Source organism: Rana temporaria, chromosome 4 (genome assembly GCF_905171775.1).
Source record: "Rana temporaria chromosome 4, aRanTem1.1, whole genome shotgun sequence".
Classification (NCBI taxonomy): domain Eukaryota; kingdom Metazoa; phylum Chordata; class Amphibia; order Anura; family Ranidae; genus Rana; species Rana temporaria.
In genome coordinates, this window is record NC_053492.1 from 410,763,343 (window position 1) to 410,783,281 (window position 19,939).

The 19,939-nt window shown below is 41.0% G+C and overlaps 1 protein-coding gene across 2 annotated transcripts in view; it reads left to right on the forward strand.

The window, feature by feature from the left end:
- KIF16B (kinesin family member 16B) overlaps positions 1-19,939 on the forward strand; it is a 452,854-nt gene that overhangs the window by 203,726 nt on the left and 229,189 nt on the right. For both annotated transcript variants that reach the window (XM_040351273.1, XM_040351274.1), the window contains exons 16-17: positions 15,830-15,912; positions 17,147-17,235. In XM_040351273.1, coding sequence (XP_040207207.1) covers positions 15,830-15,912; positions 17,147-17,235 — 172 coding nt within the window. The remainder of the gene's footprint in view (positions 1-15,829; positions 15,913-17,146; positions 17,236-19,939) is intronic.

Consider the following 19,939-nt stretch of genomic DNA (forward strand, 5'->3'; position numbering starts at 1 on the left):
ACCACTTCCTTCTTCTCTCCAATTTGTTTTATTGTTTTCCAGATATTCTTATTACCTTTCGATTGCTTTTTCTCCAATGTCTCAATGTCTTTTTCCACCATCTTCCTAAAGGCACTGAGGCATTGGTTGCCAGGGGTCTTCGGATTGTATAACGATTTGTTTTTTAAATTAGTGTGTACATACATCTCGGGTTCTGGCAACCGTGTATCTTTATTTAGAGTAAAATGTTTTTTAAGGTTTAACTTCCTCATAAACTTTTGTAGATCTATATATGTATCAAATTTATTTAATGTCTTTTCAGGGGCAAATTTTAGGCCGAGATCTAGTGCTTTCCATTCCTCATCTGAGAAAATGGCATTGCTGAGGTTGTAAATCCCCTCACCTAGTACTCTCTTTGCCTTTTTCTTCTGCCCCCCTCTCTTTCCTCTTGTGCACTAAGACACCAGTCATATATCAGGTGCCTAAAATTCACAAAAGACTACAGAAACCGCCAGGAAGACCGATCGTAAGTGGTATAAATTCCATATTTTCGCGTCTAGGAGAATACCTGGACCAATACCTCAAACCACTGGTAACGAAAGGGAGATCCCATTTGAAGGATGGCACTCAATTAATGGTAGAATTAGGGAATATCAAGAACACTGAGAATCTACTATTGGCAACAATAGATGTGGACTCGTTATACACAAGTATAAGGCAAAAAGACGGACTAAAAGGAGTGGAAAAGGCACTGCATGAACTTACTGAAATGAGGCAAGAACAAGTAACATTTATATTAGAGGGCTTGAAAATGGCCATGGAAAATAACCACTTCTGGTACAAGAAACAGTTCTATGTACAAAAGAAGGGCGTAGCGATGGGGGCTCGCTACGCCCCCAGTGTCGCTAACTTATTTATGGACATGTGGGAATCAGAACATATATATGGGCAGATTATACCTCAGCTACGACACTACAGAAGATACATAGATGATCTTATCATCCTCTGGGATGGGACAGAAGACAGCCTAAAAACCTTCATACAGGAATTAAATAATAATCGATTTGGTATAACCTTTACGGGGAAATGGCATGATCAGTCTGTTGACTATCTGGATCTACAGATCTTTAAGCATAATGGGGAGCTCTGCACAAAAACATTCTTCAAAAAAACCGATAGAAATGGATACATATCCACCTCCAGCTGCCACCACCCCCAGTGGATAGGCAATATCCCAAAAGGACAACTGCTGAGAGTAAGGAGAAACTGTCGACGATTAGAAGATTATGATATCCAAGCAGAAGTACTCATTAAGAGATTCCTCGAAAAAGGTTATAAAGAAGATCTATTAACCAAACTAAAGAACAATATCAGATCAATGGACAGGGAAACACTGTTGAAGAAAAAGAAATCCACAACAGTACCAAAAATGGATTTATCCTTTATCACTGGATTCAATAACCAGTATCGACAAGTGGAGAAGATTTTTAGAAAGTACTGGCCCATCCTCAGAGAAGACAGAACACTGGCTAACATTCTTCCACCTCGCCCCAAGTTCATCTACCGAAGAGCTCCCACCTTAAGGACACATCTAGTGCATAATGTATTAGATCCTCCTCAGAACATCAACATATGCCCAGACCTTAAAGGCTTCTATAGGTGTCAACGGTGCCTCCCATGCAGAACCAACCGACCCCAACCCCGGAAAAAAAACACATTTAAATCCACAGTATATAACCAGGAATACCAAATAAAAGAACTAATCACGTGCAATAGCACGCACGTGACTTATGTTATTGAGTGCCCATGCCACCTACAGTACATAGGCCGTACCACCAGAGCCCTGCGTGTAAGAATCCGAGAACATATAAGAAACATAAAAAAAGGCTTCTCTAAGCACAGCCTCTCGAGACACTTCGCAGAGAAACACCACAAAGATCCGAGTTGCATGACCTTCTTTGGGATCGATATAATCAAGGATCACTGGCGGGGTGGCAATAAACGAGTACAAGTGTCACAAAATGAAACAAGATGGATACACAAGATGGGATCTCTAGCGCCTAGGGGCCTAAACTTAGACATAGATTTGAATTGTTTCATTTCCGATTTTTAATAAAAATAAGATCATCATAACTAGATACCCCATTGGAGGTCCGACCCTTACCAACAATACTTCAGATAAAGCGTATCCCCTGATTTATTCCACACAAAAAGGAATCTTTTTAAAAAAAAGGTTATTTTTTGTTAAGAATACTCTCTGACAGAATCAAACAGCAGAACCAATAGGTGAACTCCATCCTAGAAGTATCAATTCCTCACCTCCAGACTAAGCATAAAAAAAGCAAATAAAGTTATCATATATAAAGTACCAATATAAGATCAAAACTAAATATATAAAAAAAATTTCAAACAACTCTATCTCAATTAAAAGAAATGGGCTCTGGTCCATAACATCCCTCATCCTTAGATAGGAGGTGACTATATTCCATAAAAAGTTATGGGGTTCCTAAATATTCCTTTTACAAGCTACCGGCACCAATCTGAAATAAATGATAGGCCCCATTGGAATATAGAAAAATCCGGCATTATAGAAAGGCACATATGCAGTATTTCATATATATATTTTGTTTTTTGTTTTTCCATATATGGATCAAAATTTTGAATAAGAACTCCACGTCATACTAATCTGAGAGAGAAGTATGGAACCATTCCTTTTCTTTCCTCCTAGTATATAGATTATTCACCTAAATAGATCACCTGAGATGACAATATAATGCTGTTTTAGGGGGTAAAAACCCCCCGCCCCACCCTCCTTCATCACGGGGGAATAACGGGCTCCCCCACATAAAGCTTGCCCACCATGCACATGGGATAATACACTATAAATACATGGAGGTATCTGCATAGAATTATTTATAGTATTGGATATTTATGGAATCTTGATAGGATTCCTTGACACTGATTTGAGTCTCATATTCCAACCACTACCATCCCATACATTCTGCATAATATTTCCCCCTGACCCCACAGGTCAGGAAAACTATTTATTTAATTAATGTGGTTATATAAATATATACAAATTTAATTATCATTATTCAATAATTAGTCTCTTTATCATCACTGTATAGATGTGTTGTGTATTTGCATCAGAAAGTTTGTAGTATAATGGATTCTCATCATATGGACTTCACTTATTACATGTTCATACTGGGGCATTAACAATTGCTTAATCACTAGATTGTTTAACATAAATAGAAAGTGCTATTTTTGTCTACGGCGCCGGCTGTGTCCTTCCACATAATGCTAATAGATTATACCAAGGGTAATAGGTGGGAGGACCAAAGGGTTAAAGTAACCGTAGAGCCAGCCATTCAATTCCCTCACGATAGGCGGGACACATCCAAAGCCGTGTATAAAAAACATGAGCGTACGTCTGGAGCTTGAATCGCCTTTGAGAACGTCATACGACGAAACGCGTCAGGTGACCATAGACGCAAGCACACACGTACGCACGGCCCAGCAGCTGACTGCATCGCTGTCCTCCGAGCCGCGATTTGCCTGACAGGGAAAGCCACGGACGCTCTCTGCTTGCTGCACGGCGGCACCGATTGGCACAGGCTTCGCTAGCTAGCTCGAGAGTAGGAACAGATAACAGGGCTTACTGTGTTTCCACATTTTATTTTATTTCTCTAATTTTAAATTTTCCTGCAAAATCCTTTTTTTGATTGGTCTTCTGATCTTCAAAAAAACCCCTTTTTATTCCATGGAAGTGGTTTCCTAAAACAGCTTACCTGTACATATATCCCACGGGGATTTGGGATTGTTGATTGGTTTGCTATACCACCCAATATATAATTTTTAAATAAAGACGAATGGTCTTTTTCTTTTACAAAACGCAGTGTCACGCTATGTGGATTTTTTCTTTTTTTCTCCTTTAATCAATATCCCTCGGACACCTGGAAGCTGCTTGGATTTTCTTCCCTCCCCCTCTGGAGAGGTGATAAAGCATTGGTTTGCCGTTTTATACACCAGCACAACAACAAGTATCGAGGTACCACCACCATTGCCTTTTACCCCTAGGGGTGCCAACATCTGGTGAGTGGGGACCCAACAGGGGGAGCACAAAAGTCACGTTTAAATCAATCGAGAAGAAAATCACATGAAGTCACTATTTTGTTTCTCCAATCATGCACTTTTAATACCAGCGATACATTGTTTCCAAACTGAACTATTGTTTGGTTCTTGAGATCCTATTTAATTAAGAGATTTTTTCTAGCAACACTATTGCTCACACCCACTGTGGGGTGTCTATGCTCATCCATTTTTTGATTATTTATATATGTGAACTTGGACATTCCACTTCATTCCTCACATGTTCACTTCCTTTGGTCATATATTTATCCACATTTGTTTATCCTATTCTATGTAACAACTTTAGCTTTGCACCTAACCTTTATACCAGGTTAATACTTCTTGCGGGTGGTCATAACCGTACAGTATTGTCCTTATTTGCAATATTTTTTATTATTATTATTTTTTCTTTACATATTTACATATATATATTGTTTTGTTTTTCACCATTTGGTAGAAGCGATTCACACTAAGGTTCACCATATAATCTTTACGTTTTGCCTGCATAGTGCCCTGGAACTAGGCACCAACTATTCACATATTATCTGGTTGGCATTTATTCATATTTGTTTAGCCACTAAAAGGGGGGTAAACCCCTAATTTTCACTTATAGTGCCCTGGGGGACACTTTATACATATATTTTCTCTGTGTTTTATTTATATTTTATTTGGATATCAAGGAATATTGGATTTGAACACATATTGCACATATTATCACTTCAAGGTCATACTTTAAAAGCACATGTGATACCTAGCATATAGGACACTACCAGAATACAATTTAACTTATTGGCTGATCTCATACTCCCTCTGAAGTACACGTACTAATTCCACTGGAAGAACCAACGGATCATTGGGACACCAGTGCGGATTACAAGCAATAATAGGGGGTAGCACCTGGTCGTTTGGATAAACGATAATAAGGTCTAGGAGACCCACCTCCATTGGTCTCTCCTAGTAATTGGAGCACCCCTACAAATACAACATCGCCCTAAAATATAGGACATCTTGTGTACACTTAAATATAAGCAGCGCCACTATCCCCAAATCTAATTAACCATTACTTCCAGGTTTCATTGAAACCTGTCAGGGAGGCAGCAGCTTAATTAATCCTTTTTATCCTAAGCGCGGATCCCCCCAATCCATCAGGCCTAAGTTTGCGACGGGAAAAACCGACTAGCGACGACGTAAGAGATTGCGACGAACACGCGTATCTTCGTGGATCGCCGTAATCCGCTAATTTGCATACCCGACGCTGGAAAACGACGCGAACTCCACCCAGCGGCCGCCGGAAAATTACACCTAGGATCCGAAGGCGTACGAAGCCGTACGCCTGTCGGATCTTTGCCAAAAGCCGTCGTATCTTTTTTGTGAATTACAAATAAAGATACGACGCCGCCGCAAATTTGAAAATACGCCGGAGTATCAGTAGATACTCCGGCGTATTTCCTCTGTGAATCTGGCCCTAGGTGCATAAGTGTAAATGAACCCACATAATTATATGTTAAATAGTATAAAAGTCCAATTGCCAACAACTAAATGGCAGCAAAAAGGAAAAAGAGAAAGTCCTGATATGCTTTAAACAAAAGTAATTCCACAATGACAGAAACGTGAAGAAAAGCCTAATGGCACCAATACAAATAAGTGAATTACTGAAAATGCATCTAACTTAGCAGTAAATGCAATATTATAAATGTTAAGCAGCAGTAACAAAATTGTGTGACAACACAAATAATAAAGCAAAAGTAAGTACGAAAAAACGATCGAGTGGAAACGATGACCTCACTCACAGCAGATATCACATCACGTACAGTACCGAGGGAAGAAATACTCGCATAGCATAATATTGTATGCACAAAGTTTAATGTAAAAAAGTCAGATATACTCACAAAAGCATCTGAATAAAATCACGTATAAAAACAAACAGCCGGCCGGCAAGCAGACACCCGTCCTATGGGCGAAGACGTCAGCGGATTACTTCCATCCACCCTCCAGCTGTCTAAACTGAGGAGATCGACTTTGGATCCACTCGGATTTCCCGTATCCATCGTCCGAACGACCTATTACAGTCCTGAGTGTGTTTGACTTCCAGGCTCAATTAGCCTGTGTTCTGGTAAGCAGGCTTGTACTTCTGGTGAAGGGACACGTGTCATATTGGTGCCATTAGGCTTTTCTTCACGTTTCTGTCATTGTGGAATTACTTTTGTTTGAAGCATATCAGGACTTTCTCTTTTTCCTTTTTGCTGCCATTTTGTTTTTGACAATTGGACTTTTATACTATTTAACATATAATTTTATGGGTTCATTTACACTTATGCACCTAGTGTGGTATTTATATTGTTTATATTTAAGATAATTTCCACTGTTTTTATTTTCACGTTGGTTTACAGCGCAGTTTTTCGTACTTTCTTTTGCTTTATTATTTGTGTTGTCACACAATTTTGTTACTGCTGCTTTACATTTGTAATATTGCATTTACTGCCAAGTTAGATGTATTTTCAGTATTTTACTTATTTGTATTGTGTTTAGTCACCATTAGGGAGCGCGGCATTTTCTCATCTTTTCTGTTTTACTAAGAAAATAAACTTTTTTTTATTATTCTTTTTTTTTTTCCCCCTTGAACATAATAAATAAGGAAATATATGCAAAAAAAACACTCCTTTTGAAAGAGTTGTACAGTATTTTGCAAGCAATGTTCTTGTTGAAATTGAAAATAATCATACTACTTTGTAGAAAGAAGTTACTGAGCTGATGACTCTGGAAGTGACTGTAAGATGATCTTTTGTGAAGAATGAATATTTTAAAGAGTTTTCATAGTTTAGTTTGTTCATACCTCTTTGGTCTAAAAAAAATAAACAAATTTAATTGGTAAATTGAAATGCCAAAACAAGTATAATTTTTGTGATCTACATATACATTTATATTCTTTAGTAGTTTTTCCTGGATAAAATGTAGAGAGTTCAACGTTTTCATTGCATAATTTTAATAGTTTCAAACCAGAACTTCAGGTACCATGGTTTCATGCTCCCACCTCTGTTGAATTAGGTACGCTGTTAATGACAGGCACAGCGCGGGAAGGCTGCGGTCCACGCTTGTCTTCATACTGCCGACTTCTTCACTGCATTAATTATTTATGCTTCAGTGACTTCTAAACTTGCTGCTTGTCAGTGTTTTGCAGTACTTCCACAGTCTGAAGATGGAGTACATCTACATCTCTAGAGCTAAATATTCATCTTGTTACAGAACTCTGGCAGTATGAGGAAGATTAGCTTTTACTGCTTAGATACAGTCGACGAGTCATGTAACATACATAGTTATGACTGAATTTTTGTAATTATAGTAAGGAAGACATGGATGGATGCTTGGAGTCAGTATGGCACACCAAAAACATACAATTTGTAGCTTATTTTTGCCTTTCATTTCAGATCAGCAGAAATACTACAAATTTTAGACCCGTTGCATATAAGGTGTAGGAGAACTTTTATTAATTAATAGCTGGATTCAGAGAGACCGGCTTAATGTTTGAGGCGGCGTAGCGTATCGCATATACGCTACGCCACCGTAAGTCAGAGAGGCAAGTGCTGTATTCACAAAGCACTTGCCTCCTAAGTTACGGCGTAACGGAGTAAATGGGCCGGCCTAAGCGCGCCTAATTCAAATGAGGAACAGGGGGGCGTGTTTAATGTAAATGATTAGTGACCTGACGTGATTGACGTTTTTTACGAACGGCACATGCGCCGTCCGTGGACATATCAGAGTGTGCATTGCTCCAAAGTACGCCGTTTTGACGTGAACCTAAATTACGTCCAGCCCTAGTTGCGTACGACTTGCGCAAACAACGTAAAAAGATAGGCCTGTTCTGACGTCCATACCTTGCATGGGCTGCGCTACCTAGGGAGCAGCTTTATCTTTACGCCGGCGTATCTCTAACGTAAACGGCGTAACTAATTGCGACGGGCGCACGTACGTTTCTGAATCGGCGTATCTAGTCATTTGCATATTCTACGCCAAACTCAACGGAAGCGCCACCTAGCGGCCAGCGTAAATATGCACCCTAAGATACGACGGCGTAGGAGACTTATACTACTGATACGCCGCCGTAACTCTCTGTGAATCTAGCTATAAGCCATGCCTGGGACTTCTTGTAATTGTTCAAAAATAGAAAAATCTAGAAGCTGCTATTGCTGACTTGGTTTCCAAGTTGCACATTTCACAGATGTCATGCTCATCTTTGTTTCAACACCTGGTGAGTCACTGACCTGGAACAAGCCTGTAAATATCAGGTGCTGAGATATCCAATAAACCCATGCTTTTTTCAGGTCAGCGACTCGGTGGTGTAAAAAGTGGCTTCTACACAATCCAAATGTATTAAGGACTAGGTGAAAAGCGAGATTCAATTTTATTTTTTAGCAATGTAAAAGCATATGAGATTTTTTGCAGTATAATACAGTATCACACAATAAGAAAATACATTATTTTGATGGAAATAAACTACAGCCCCAAGACTGAGGGAACGGCTTACCCAGGTTGACCAGTAAATGAAAAAATATGCTTTATATGAAAACCACGACACATACACAAGGGTCTTTGGCATGCCCATTTCCCTAAAGGGTAATTCCAGTTTTGCTAGTTAAATATTTAATATAATGTTTTGTTTAGTTCTGTAAAAGTGTGTATATAGTAGTTTTAGCTTTGTGTTTTGTTGTTTGCGATGTCTCCTTTTCTTTGACCAAAGTCTCGATGTAGTTGTAGTCATTATTGTCCATCTTTGCTTATTGGCTGCTGTATAGATACAGGACACAAGCCCATCTAGTTCAACCAATTTAAGGAAAGAAAATGTATATACAATCCTATGCCCACAGTTGACCCAGAGGAAGAAAAACAATACCCCAATAAAGCATGAACCATTTTTCTCCAGCAGGGAAAACAAATCCAGCAGGCAATCAGATGTTTCCTGGATCAACTTTACCTATAAGTATTGGTATCCAGTTATATCTAGGAAAGATTCTTGAGGGAGTCTATTTCACATTTTTACAGCTCTTACGGTGAAGAAGCCTTTTTGTATTTGCAGATTAAATCTCTTTTCCTATAGAACTAAAGAGTGCCCCCTTGTCCTCTGTGATGACCTTAAAGGTAATAACTAAATGCCAAGTATGGACCACTTATGTATTTATACATGATGATTATATCTCCTCTTCTCAAGAGAGAAACAATTCAGTAGTTCCTCTAATCGTTCCTCATAGCTGAGCTCCTTCATGCCTCTTATCAGCTTGATTGCTCTTCTCTACACTTTCTCCAGTTTCCCGATATCTTTATGAACTGGTGCCCAAAACTGAACTACATATTCCAGATGAGAATTTGCAGCCTTCTTTTTGGTTACTTTGTCTGGGTCCATTCTGCTTGCATACACATAAGAGGTGCGTCTGTTCATTCTGGTTGCTCTTTCACATTTATATTGTGTGAATGCGCAATATGTGCCTTTTATATATACAGTTTCTTTGGACATTCCTGCAAGTGAAAACATCTGCCAATCCATGCTGGGATTTCTTGGTTGCAGAAAACTAGCATACTCACAACACCACCACTCTATTTATCTTTCTTACCCATCCTCAGGAAACAGAATGATGGCTCGTAGAACTAGAGAAACAGCCCAAAATACACATGCAACCGAAAACTAGGCAAGATACAAAATCTTAAAGTGATGCATAATTTGGTGGCACTATACAAGTAGCTGTAATAAAATAAATAATAAACTAAAATGATTAAAGGATGCAAGTTTTTTTTTTTTTTTTTTTTAATAAATATTTATTGAATTTTGAGTTTACAAAAAGACAAAACATATTACAAACGTACAAAAATAAACTGTACAAAACACCCCCCATAAAATTAGTACCAGAACATCTTGCATTTCTCATGTTGTTGGTAACAATAGTGCCACCCAGTAAGTGCAATAATAGCAAATACAAGAACAGTCAGAATAAAGTGCAGAACACTGTTGCGTATAGAGTTATTATGACTGTAAAGGACTAATCCACTTGCCCCAAATTTTATGGAACAGTTTTGGTTTATTCTGAAGTTCAAAAGCAAGTTTATGAAAGGGTAGGGAGTCATTTATGAGTTTTACCAATACGTCAAATTAGGTGATGTTTATTCCTTCCAGGATAACCAAAGTGATTTCTTGGCAATAAAATGTAGTATACGTCGCAATCTCTTAGCTTTTGAAGAGCGTTAGGTCCCCAAATATACTCATCAGACAATTCTTGGGGTTCAAAATATTCAGTAGACCCAATGCAGTGGAAATGAAGGAACCTACGTCTGTCCAAAATCTCTGAACTACTGAGCACTACTTTTTTAAACTTACAGAAACAAATGTTTAATTACCCTTTAAGTTTCCTTTTCTTTGCTCTCCCTCTGTGTCATGGATATGCAACAAGTCTGTCTGCTTACCTGATCTCCATGTGTTCATTAGAGGCTGACCCTGTTCTGATTCCCATTTTTATCACTTCCTCTTCCTGTATGGCCCCACCCTAGTCCATCCCAGGAAGCCTATATTAACCATTGCTCTACAGGTCTGCAGTGCTGTTCAACAGTGTTCCATTGCTTAGTTCCTGTCTGCAGTGTAGTTTGCTGGTTCCTGTTTGCAGTGTGCTACGATCATCTTTCCTTGTTCCGTTTTGGCTTGTTCCTGACTTCTGCTGTTTGCCTGTGCCCCTGACCGTTTGCCTGTCCCTCGGTTATCCTTGTCTGCCTGTGCCCCTGACCATTTGCCTGTCCCACGGTTATCCTTGTCAGCCTGTTGCCCTGACCTCGGCCTGCCCATCACCGCTGTTTGTTTTGCTGGCTGCTTCCCCTTTCTCCCTGCGGAGTGTGACCTAGGGAATCTCGGGGACGCGACCTGGACCCAGTTGCGGCGAAGACCATCCTTACCATCAAAGGCTCTGGTGAACTCAAAACTGGGTCTTAGACTCCACGCCCCGGGTGATCTTAGGTTCACGCTTCGTCCCTGATGGCAGCGGTCGGCCATAGGGTTCACTATCCTTAGGTGCATCCCTGACCCCAACGGGGTGCACTTGTCACCTGACTACGGGTGACCTGCCACTCTGTTTTCCTCCCCTGCAATGGCATTCCTGTATCCCCTCCCTCTATTGTTTTATGTGACTCCTCCCTTCTTCACGTTGATCTCATTCATTGTTTTTAAAAAAAAACACAGCCACAGAAAAAAATTGTGGTATATTATTTTTCCCTAGTTGCAATTTCTATGAATGTCAATAATCCTGCAAATGTGCAAAAATAAAATAAATTACTTTGAAATAAAATTCACAGCGAATATGTTTTCAGTGCAAGATTTGCACTTCAATTACTAGTTTTTATTTTTTTATTGGTCTGTCAACATTTTCCCATTAGGCAAGCTTGGCCCTCATAGTAACACATGAGCACCAAAGGGGAGCCATCACTTTGTTCCCACCAGAATCCATTGTATAAGTGTATTGAGACAAATGGCTCGGTGGAATACTCACTTTGCTTTGCAATAAATAGAATGTAGCAGTAGAAGAACTGGTCATTGTCCATGTTGCAGCTCACACTCACCATATTGGCTCTTCCTAGGACCTATCTTGCATCAAGAAGACCATCAACACGAGGTCAATGATTACAAGGGGAACAAACCTTTTCAAATTGCCACTTTGTTTCACTGGAGTTGGACATGCTTGATTTAGATCATCCGTTGGTTTCTAGAGCCGAGATATCATCATCTTTTTTTTTTTTTTTGTAGGTATCAATTTATTTAATTGCCAGGCTTATTAAATTAAAAAGAACACTTGCATGTAAGCGAGAACAAAATACCTTGTGAGTGAAATGAGCTATAGTACATAACACAACCATTATGCTTAACCTTCCGCCTAGTACATCACTTTACCATCTGTTTTGTTATGATTATTAACACGCTTTTCTCAGATTGCTGAGGTGATCAAAGTTACATGAAAATATTAAACTACGTGTGGTGGTTTTCACTGCAAGAGCTAATGAATAGTTCTGGAAACTTTAATGGAAGGTTAATAATCAGGTTATTCCCCCTCCCATAGAGAAATTTATCATTGTTATAGTTCAATAGAAATCATAAATTATTTTATAATGCTGATATTAGCCTCACAGCCATGTTTCTTGTTAGTCTTTTTATAATGCTATATAGCTGAACCAAAGAGCCACTTTGTTGGAATATTGGAAGATTTAGGTTTTGTAAGAGGACCTCAGTCAGCTTTGAGACACCCAGCTGGTGGATGGCTGATTAAAGGAACTGAGGCGGAAAGCTATATGATCTGGAAGATCAACAGGTTTGGAAGAACTTAGAAGGAAACTAAGATGATTTTCTACAAAGGTGAATAAAAATGAAACACTTTTTTTACTTCGGTTGACTTATTTTGTCACATTGGTGTAATTCTTTAGAAGTTTTCCTGCAAAAGTTTGAAATATTTTTCTTTATATTCACTGTACAGTTCAGCTCTGGATGTTGGATGGAAGGTCGTAATGATCTGCCGGTTGTTACTTAGTACTGCAGTTAATGGCGGCTGCACATTTCTGCCATTTATTTTCTCATTTTGACATGCCCTGCATGCAAAAAAGACACACACCCAGAAAGAAATTGTGATTTTAAGGGCTCTTTCAAATGGGTGGTGAGCCCCATCCTCTGTGCTAAGACACTTTCTGCTACATGTGCATCCACCTCAGAGCTGCATGCAGACAGCCCATAGAAATAGATGCAGATGAAATGGCTGCATGGACAGTCACTTGTCAAAATTTGATTTGCGAGCAGGGGTTGGTGCATGGATCCAAATGCAGGCACTGTGGGACTGTGTCCGTGCAGCCACTGTACCCTAAAAATCTGCTTCTTAAGCTGGCCATTCACACATTTTTTTTTTGTTTAGCTTGTGGTGTGAAACGGCCCTTTCTAAATGCACAATAGCAAGGGCCTGGAAAAAGCCAGCTGTTTCATTCCCGAGGTTGAAAATACCTTAACCGACCCTCATGATTCATGAAAAAATTTCCTGTATCCTCCACGACTCCCATGCCAAATTTCTTAAAGTATGCGTCTCCTGGTTGTCCTATGCAATCCCCACTTTGCACCCATCCGGTCTGGGACTCTCAAACTAATTTTACCCTATCCCCAGCCTGAGGGACCTTTTTCTTCTCCTTCCCTCCTTCTCCTTACCCCCCCCTTCTCTCACTCGTTCTATTTCAGGGCCTCTTGCCCACCGCTCTGCTCTCCACTCCCCCTCCCCCCCATTGTTTGTGTGTGAGTTTGTTTTCATGTCCATCCCTCCTCACCTTCTATTCGTCCCTTTTTTTTCTTTAGTTTTCCCCATTATCGTTCCGCTCCCCCTTTTACCTACCTTAGCCCTTGGGCCTATAGGCTCGGGCATAACGTATGGACCCCTGGCCTCGACCTGCGGGTCAGTGTTAGACTATAATTTATACCTTTACAACACGCTTTGTTTTTATTTTATATCTCTACATGTGATCTTCTGTCTAATGCTCCATGCCCATATCCATGAGTGGGAATTTATTTGGTTTCTCCTTTTTTTTTTTCTTTCCTTTATGTCAATAAAAACATTGTACCAGAAAGGGCCCTTTCACACGGGCTGTCCGATCAGGTCTGCCTGTCCGTTTTTTTAGGCGGACCCAATCGGATCCTGCAGTTTCCCCTATGGAGCGGCGGATGTCAATGGACACATGTCCGCTGACATCCGCCGCTATACAATCCTGCCCGCAGAATCCAGTCAGATGGTGGGGTCCTATTTTCCATTCGACTGATGGATAGGATCAGATAAAAATGGACAGGAGGTCTGTTTCCATCCGATTTCCCCATAGAGGTGAGCGAGACTGTGTCTGTGTCTGCTCTGCACAGTGGACAGGACCTGTCGTTCACCTACTGAGTGGGGACCAGTGGAGCGATCCCCAGCTGAGCAAACAATCTGTTGCTTGGAGGCACCCGTGTGAAAAGGGCCAAAGAGAAAAGCTAAACAAATTCTTGGACCCGTGCTAAATGTCAAAGATGGACAAATCTCCCCTGCAGCTATTGTATTCTGGCAGTTAGTGCCCCTGGCAGGCACAATACCTGAACAATTCTTGCTACCAATTGGATACCAATTGGATACGGTCACTGTACAGCTGAGAACGCAGCTTCTTCAGAATGTCCGGATCAAAGTTGATTGAGTCGGGAGTGGCTGGCATGGTCACCCACATTGACTGATTGACATGTATAGCCAGCTTCACCTTTCTATGTAAAAAAAATGAAGAGTCCATCCAATTTTTTCTGTACATTGCTATACCATGTTGTTGTTTAGAGAACTAATTCCATTCATATCACTTTAAGTCTGTAATGTTGGCAACAAATGGCCGCTCATCCATGTTTAAATAACCCTCCCTTTGTGGTATGTCCTAAGAGAAAATAATTTGGTAAAGGTATATTGATTTTAATTAACATTTTGTGTATTTCTTACAACTTTGCTTCAGTCACTGCTACTGAAAATGTTATGTTTCAGTGAAGGTAAATGATGTTTCTGTCTTCCATGTTTTTTTTACGCGACACGTGTTAGTTCTGGGGTACATTTCACTACCTTTTGAAAAACCTGAGAATTTGTGTATATTCATATGTATGCCCCTTTTTCTTCACACTGTAAGGTGTTATGTGTGGCATTTTCCTCAATAATTGGGACTGGTGTCTTGTGATGTTTTCTGCTGTGACTGTCAACATTCTATTGTGAATGTGATGGATGTATGTTGCATGTTTTCCCTTCTTTGATGGATGTTCCAAGTATTTTCCCCTTTGGCCAGTAGGTGTTTTTTTTTTTTTTTTTTTGCAGCTTTGTCTCATGATACCTGGATGAATATTGTGTGTGGCATTTTGCTTGTAGCAAATATTTCCCATGATGATTTTATCTGTGGCTATAATGAATGCTGGTAGACTCATACATAATACAGCAACCTTCACATCACTGTGTTCTCAGGTGTTGTAGTTGCTATGCAGTGTACTTTAGGTGTGTTTTAGACACATTTTACATGTTACTATTGATCCCTATGGAAGGTGCATTTTGCTGGAAGTCCCACCAAAATATACAAGTAGGATTTAAACACAAGTTTTATTGACTGTTCTCTCATTACAAAGGTGTAAAAAGCTAGTGAAACTGATTTTTACAGATCCCACTAAAACGCAGTGATGTAAATATATCTTATTGGATTGCTGAAGATTGATTACTCTGTGTCAATATGTACTTTACTATCAAATACTTCGCAGGAAGCTACAGTTTTTTGTTTTTCTTGTGTGTTTTATTTTTTGCAGGCTGTAAAAAGTGTAGCAACATGTGAAGGATGTGTATGAATAGGATTAGCAAAAAATATTAAAATAGAAAATAATAAAATAAATAAATCCCCAAATCATGTTAATCATGTTGTGTAGGCAGGCAGTACAATTCTTGACTTGTGGCGTTTGGTCCTGATCTCAAAACCTACCAAGCATGCTATGTTCATGGAGTTTGTATGTACTCTCCAATTTTTTGTGCAGGCTTTCTATTTCCAAAAGGCATACTGGTAGGCTAATTGAATTCCACCTAATTGTCCCTAATGTTTGGTAGGGATATTGTACTATGAGCTGCTGTAACCTTTGATCTATGTTCACACATATTGTTATTATTATTATTATTTGTATTTTTTTTTTTTTTTAAAGGGGCGGTCATCCTCTTGGGTAGGACCAACATGTTCCGCTTTAATCATCCAAAAGAAGCTGCTAAATTGAGAGAAAAAAGGAAGGTGAGAACACATTACTATCTGGTTTATATGTGTTAAAGTTGATCCCCAGCTTTTAGTGTAGCTTGAAAAAAAAAAAAAAAAAAACCCACCCCTCGCCAAAAGAGAGGCTGTGCCAGCTACCGGTTAAGGCATCTGGCTAAATCCCAACAGTCGGGATCTTTCTGTGACACCAGCTGTCAGCTGAATATGGATCACAGGAGTCCAGAATTAAGTGCACTCCTGTGGCCTACAGAAGTAGAGCCAAAAGAGCTTTCACCCTACCACTCCTTTTAAAGTGAATCTGATGCTTTGCAGTACATGGGCAAAGCACAGGTTCACTTCAAAAGAGTTTTAACCACTCTTATGGCGCGTACACACGACCGGTTTTCCTGACATGCCAAAACCCGCCATTTTTCCCGACATGATTTCTCTTAAGCCTGCCTTGCATACACACGTTCAGCCAAAAAAACGCTCAACCAAAGCGCGGTGACGTCCAACACGTACGACGGCACTATAAAGGGGAAGTTCCATTTAAACTGCACGACCCTTTGGGCTGCTTTTGCTGATCCTCCTGTTAGTAAAAGTTTGGTGAGAGACGATTCACGCTTTTCAGTCTTCACGCTTTTCAGTCCGTTACAGCGCGACAAATGTGCTATCTCCATTACGAACGCTAGTTTAACCAAAATAAGTGCTCCCGTCTCATACTTGATTCTGAGCATGAGCGTTTTTTTCCCCCTCGGAAAAGCATACACACGAGCGGTTTTCACGACGAGAAAAAGACTGACGGGAAACACAACGGAAAAAAATAGAGCAGGTTCAAAATTTTTTGCAGGGGCAGTTTTCTCGTCGGGAAAACTGCTTTGGAGCATACACATGACTGGTTTTCCTAAACAATCTAAAAAATGGCAGTTTTCTCGTCGGGAAAACCGGTCGTGTGTACAAGGCATAACTGTAAAGAACACCTTCCTAAGCTCATGTTAAAATCTACTTTCTCCCTCGAGCAGCAAGTTGTCCCCTGTACAGTCTGACATGAAAAGTTCACTTGCCAAATCTTTCTGCTGTCCATTTAAACATGCTTATTATTTATGGCAGGCTGTAAGAAGTGTAGCAACATGTAAAAGATGGCTGTTCATAAGCAAGGATCCATTTGAGCAGGGCCAAACTATACCGCTTATTCCAGCGAAGAAAGCCCTTTGTGAATCAATTTGCATGTAAGGAATAAAAGAATGATGAATATGCTTTGTTTTCTCCCCAGAGTGGCCTTCTGTCCTCTTTCAGTTTATCAATGACAGATCTGTCAAAATCATGTGAAAATCTCTCGGCGGTGATGCTTTACAATCCCGGGTAAGAAAATGAACTTGCTGACATTTCTTACACTGTGTAAAATCCTAAAATATTTCACAAATCTTGAATATAAAGTGGCATCTCAGTGATGGAAGTAACATGTTACATTAAACAGGGCGACGCAAGTACTGAAGGTTTTTATAGAAGTTTTATTGTGCAAGAATTATTGCTCTAGTCAGAAGACAATAAAAATGTGTCTTTTAGTTATATTTCATTTTACAGACTGTTTACGGACATAAGCGCTAGGTGCTCATGCGGGATTAGTGCATTTGCAAAAAAAAGAACTTGGTTTTGAGGCATTTTTAACAACATAGAATCTTTAGTCTCTTGTACCTTTTTTAATGCTGCATGATAAAAGAAACCTTACACAAGATCCGCTCCAGGTAACAAGTACAATCAATCAGCTAAAAGATATGGTATCCAGGAAACACTGTAACTGCTGAAAGATGAACTCCAAGAAAATGTATTTTCTGGCTCAAATGCATAGGCTTGCCATCTTTAAAATCGTTACAAAAACTCCACAATAAATGAATATGGGCTCATCCCTCCTTTATTTGTCCTGATCACGTATTCTATACTATGGAGAAGGTTAGGCTTATACAAAAATTGAAAAAAATATATATATATTTAGATCAGGGTTCCCCAACCCCCGGGCCGTGGCCCACTGCCGGGCCGTGGCCTATTTGCAGCCGGGCCGCGAAGGCTGCACTGTGTAAGGTGCAGCGGCGGGCAAGCAGAGAGATGACGTCTCTCACCGCCCGCCCGGATCATGGCACTTCCGCCCACACAGTGGGGCGGCTACACTGCTGCGAGGCGGGGGAGCAGAGAGATGAGATTATCTCTCGCCGCCCACCCGGATCACTGCACTTCCGCCCAAACACAGCGGGGCTGCTACACTGCGGCGAGGCGAGGGAGCAGAGAGATGACATCTCTCACCGCCTGCCCGGATCATGTCATATCCTTCCACACAGCGGGGCTGCTACACTGCTGCGAGGTGGGGATCATCTCTCACCGCCCACCCCGCATTACCGATGCTCTCCCTCACTGGCCTGTGCTGCCACCACGGCAGGTGACAAAAAAAGCGATTGTAAAACTCCCGAAAGAAGCTGCATCTGCAATCCCAATGTGAGAGCCCAAGTGCTTTCACACTGAGGCGCTGCGCTGACAGGGCGTAAAAAAAAAGTCATGCAAGCAGCTTCTTTGCAGCGCTTTAGGAGTGTTGAATACACCGCTCCTAAAGCTCCCCTTCCCATCGAGATGATTTTTTTTTTAAAGGCAAAGCACCTGAAAAATGCCCCAGTGTGTCTCCATGTTTTACAAGTTACTGAATGGCAATGACACATTCGCTAAATCTAACACTATACATAAATGGGGGGAAAAGATTTGGGTACCTCTCCACTGAAACATCCTGGCAAAAAGCCTTGCATGCCTCCTATAGTCCATATAGTGAACTTGGTGTTGAGTTATTCCCTTTACGGTGAACACTGAGGACAAGGGGGCACTCTTTACGTCTAGAGGAAAAGAGATTTAATCTCCAAATACGGAAAGGTTTCTTCACAGTAATGCCGCGTACACACGGTCGGAATTTCGGACAAGAAAAGTTCTGGGAACACTCGGCTCCCATTACACAGCGGGAGCCAATCAGCAGGCGTAGCGTGACTCGCGCATGCGCCGTAGGGAACGCCAGCAGCTACAAATACTGCAGTTGCTGACTTTTAATATTAGGACACTTGCTTGTCCTGGAGTCCAGCGCCGTCCACAGCAGAGGACGAGCGATCGCTCGTCACTCTGCTGCCCCCCCGCCCGCCATCCTTGGTGAGGGAACCAGGAAGTGAAGCGCTCCGGCTTCACTGCCCGGTTCCCTACGGCGCATGCGCGAGTCACGCTACGCCTGCTGATTGGCTCCCGCTGTGTAATGGGAGCCGAGTGTTCCCAGAACTTTTCTTGTCCGAAATTCCGACCGTGTGTACGCGGCATTACTGTGAAGAAACCTTTCCGTATTTGGAGATTAAATCTCTTTTCCTCTAGACGTAAAGAGTGCCCCCTTGTCCTCAGTGTTCACCGTAAAGGGAATAACTCAACACCAAGTTCACTATATGGACTATAGGAGGCATGCAAGGCTTTTTGCCAGGATGTTTCAGTGGAGAGGTACCCAAATCTTTTCCCCCCATTTATGTATAGTGTTAGATTTAGCGAATGTGTCATTGCCATTCAGTAACTTGTAAAACATGGAGACACACTGGGGCATTTTTCAGGTGCTTTGCCTTTAAAAAAAAAATCATCTCGATGGGAAGGGGAGCTTTAGGAGCGGTGTATTCAACACTCCTAAAGCGCTGCAAAGAAGCTGCTTGCATGACTTTTTTTTTACGCCCTGTCAGCGCAGCGCCTCAGTGTGAAAGCACTTGTCCGTTGAAAACGGTCCGCGGACCGTTTTCATCGGACATGTCCGCTGGCGGATTTTGGTCTGATGGCTGTACACACCATCAGACCAAATTTCCCGCGGACAGCGAACGCGGTGACGTGGCCGCGACGATGACGCGGCGACGTGCGCGACCCTGGAAGGTCAGTGCTTCCACGCATGCGTCGAATCACTTTGACACATGCGAGGGCTTTCGGCCGAGCGGACATGAGTGTGAGTCGTACAGACGACTGAACATGTCCGACGGACAGGCTTCCAGCGGACATGTTTCTTAGCATGCTAAGA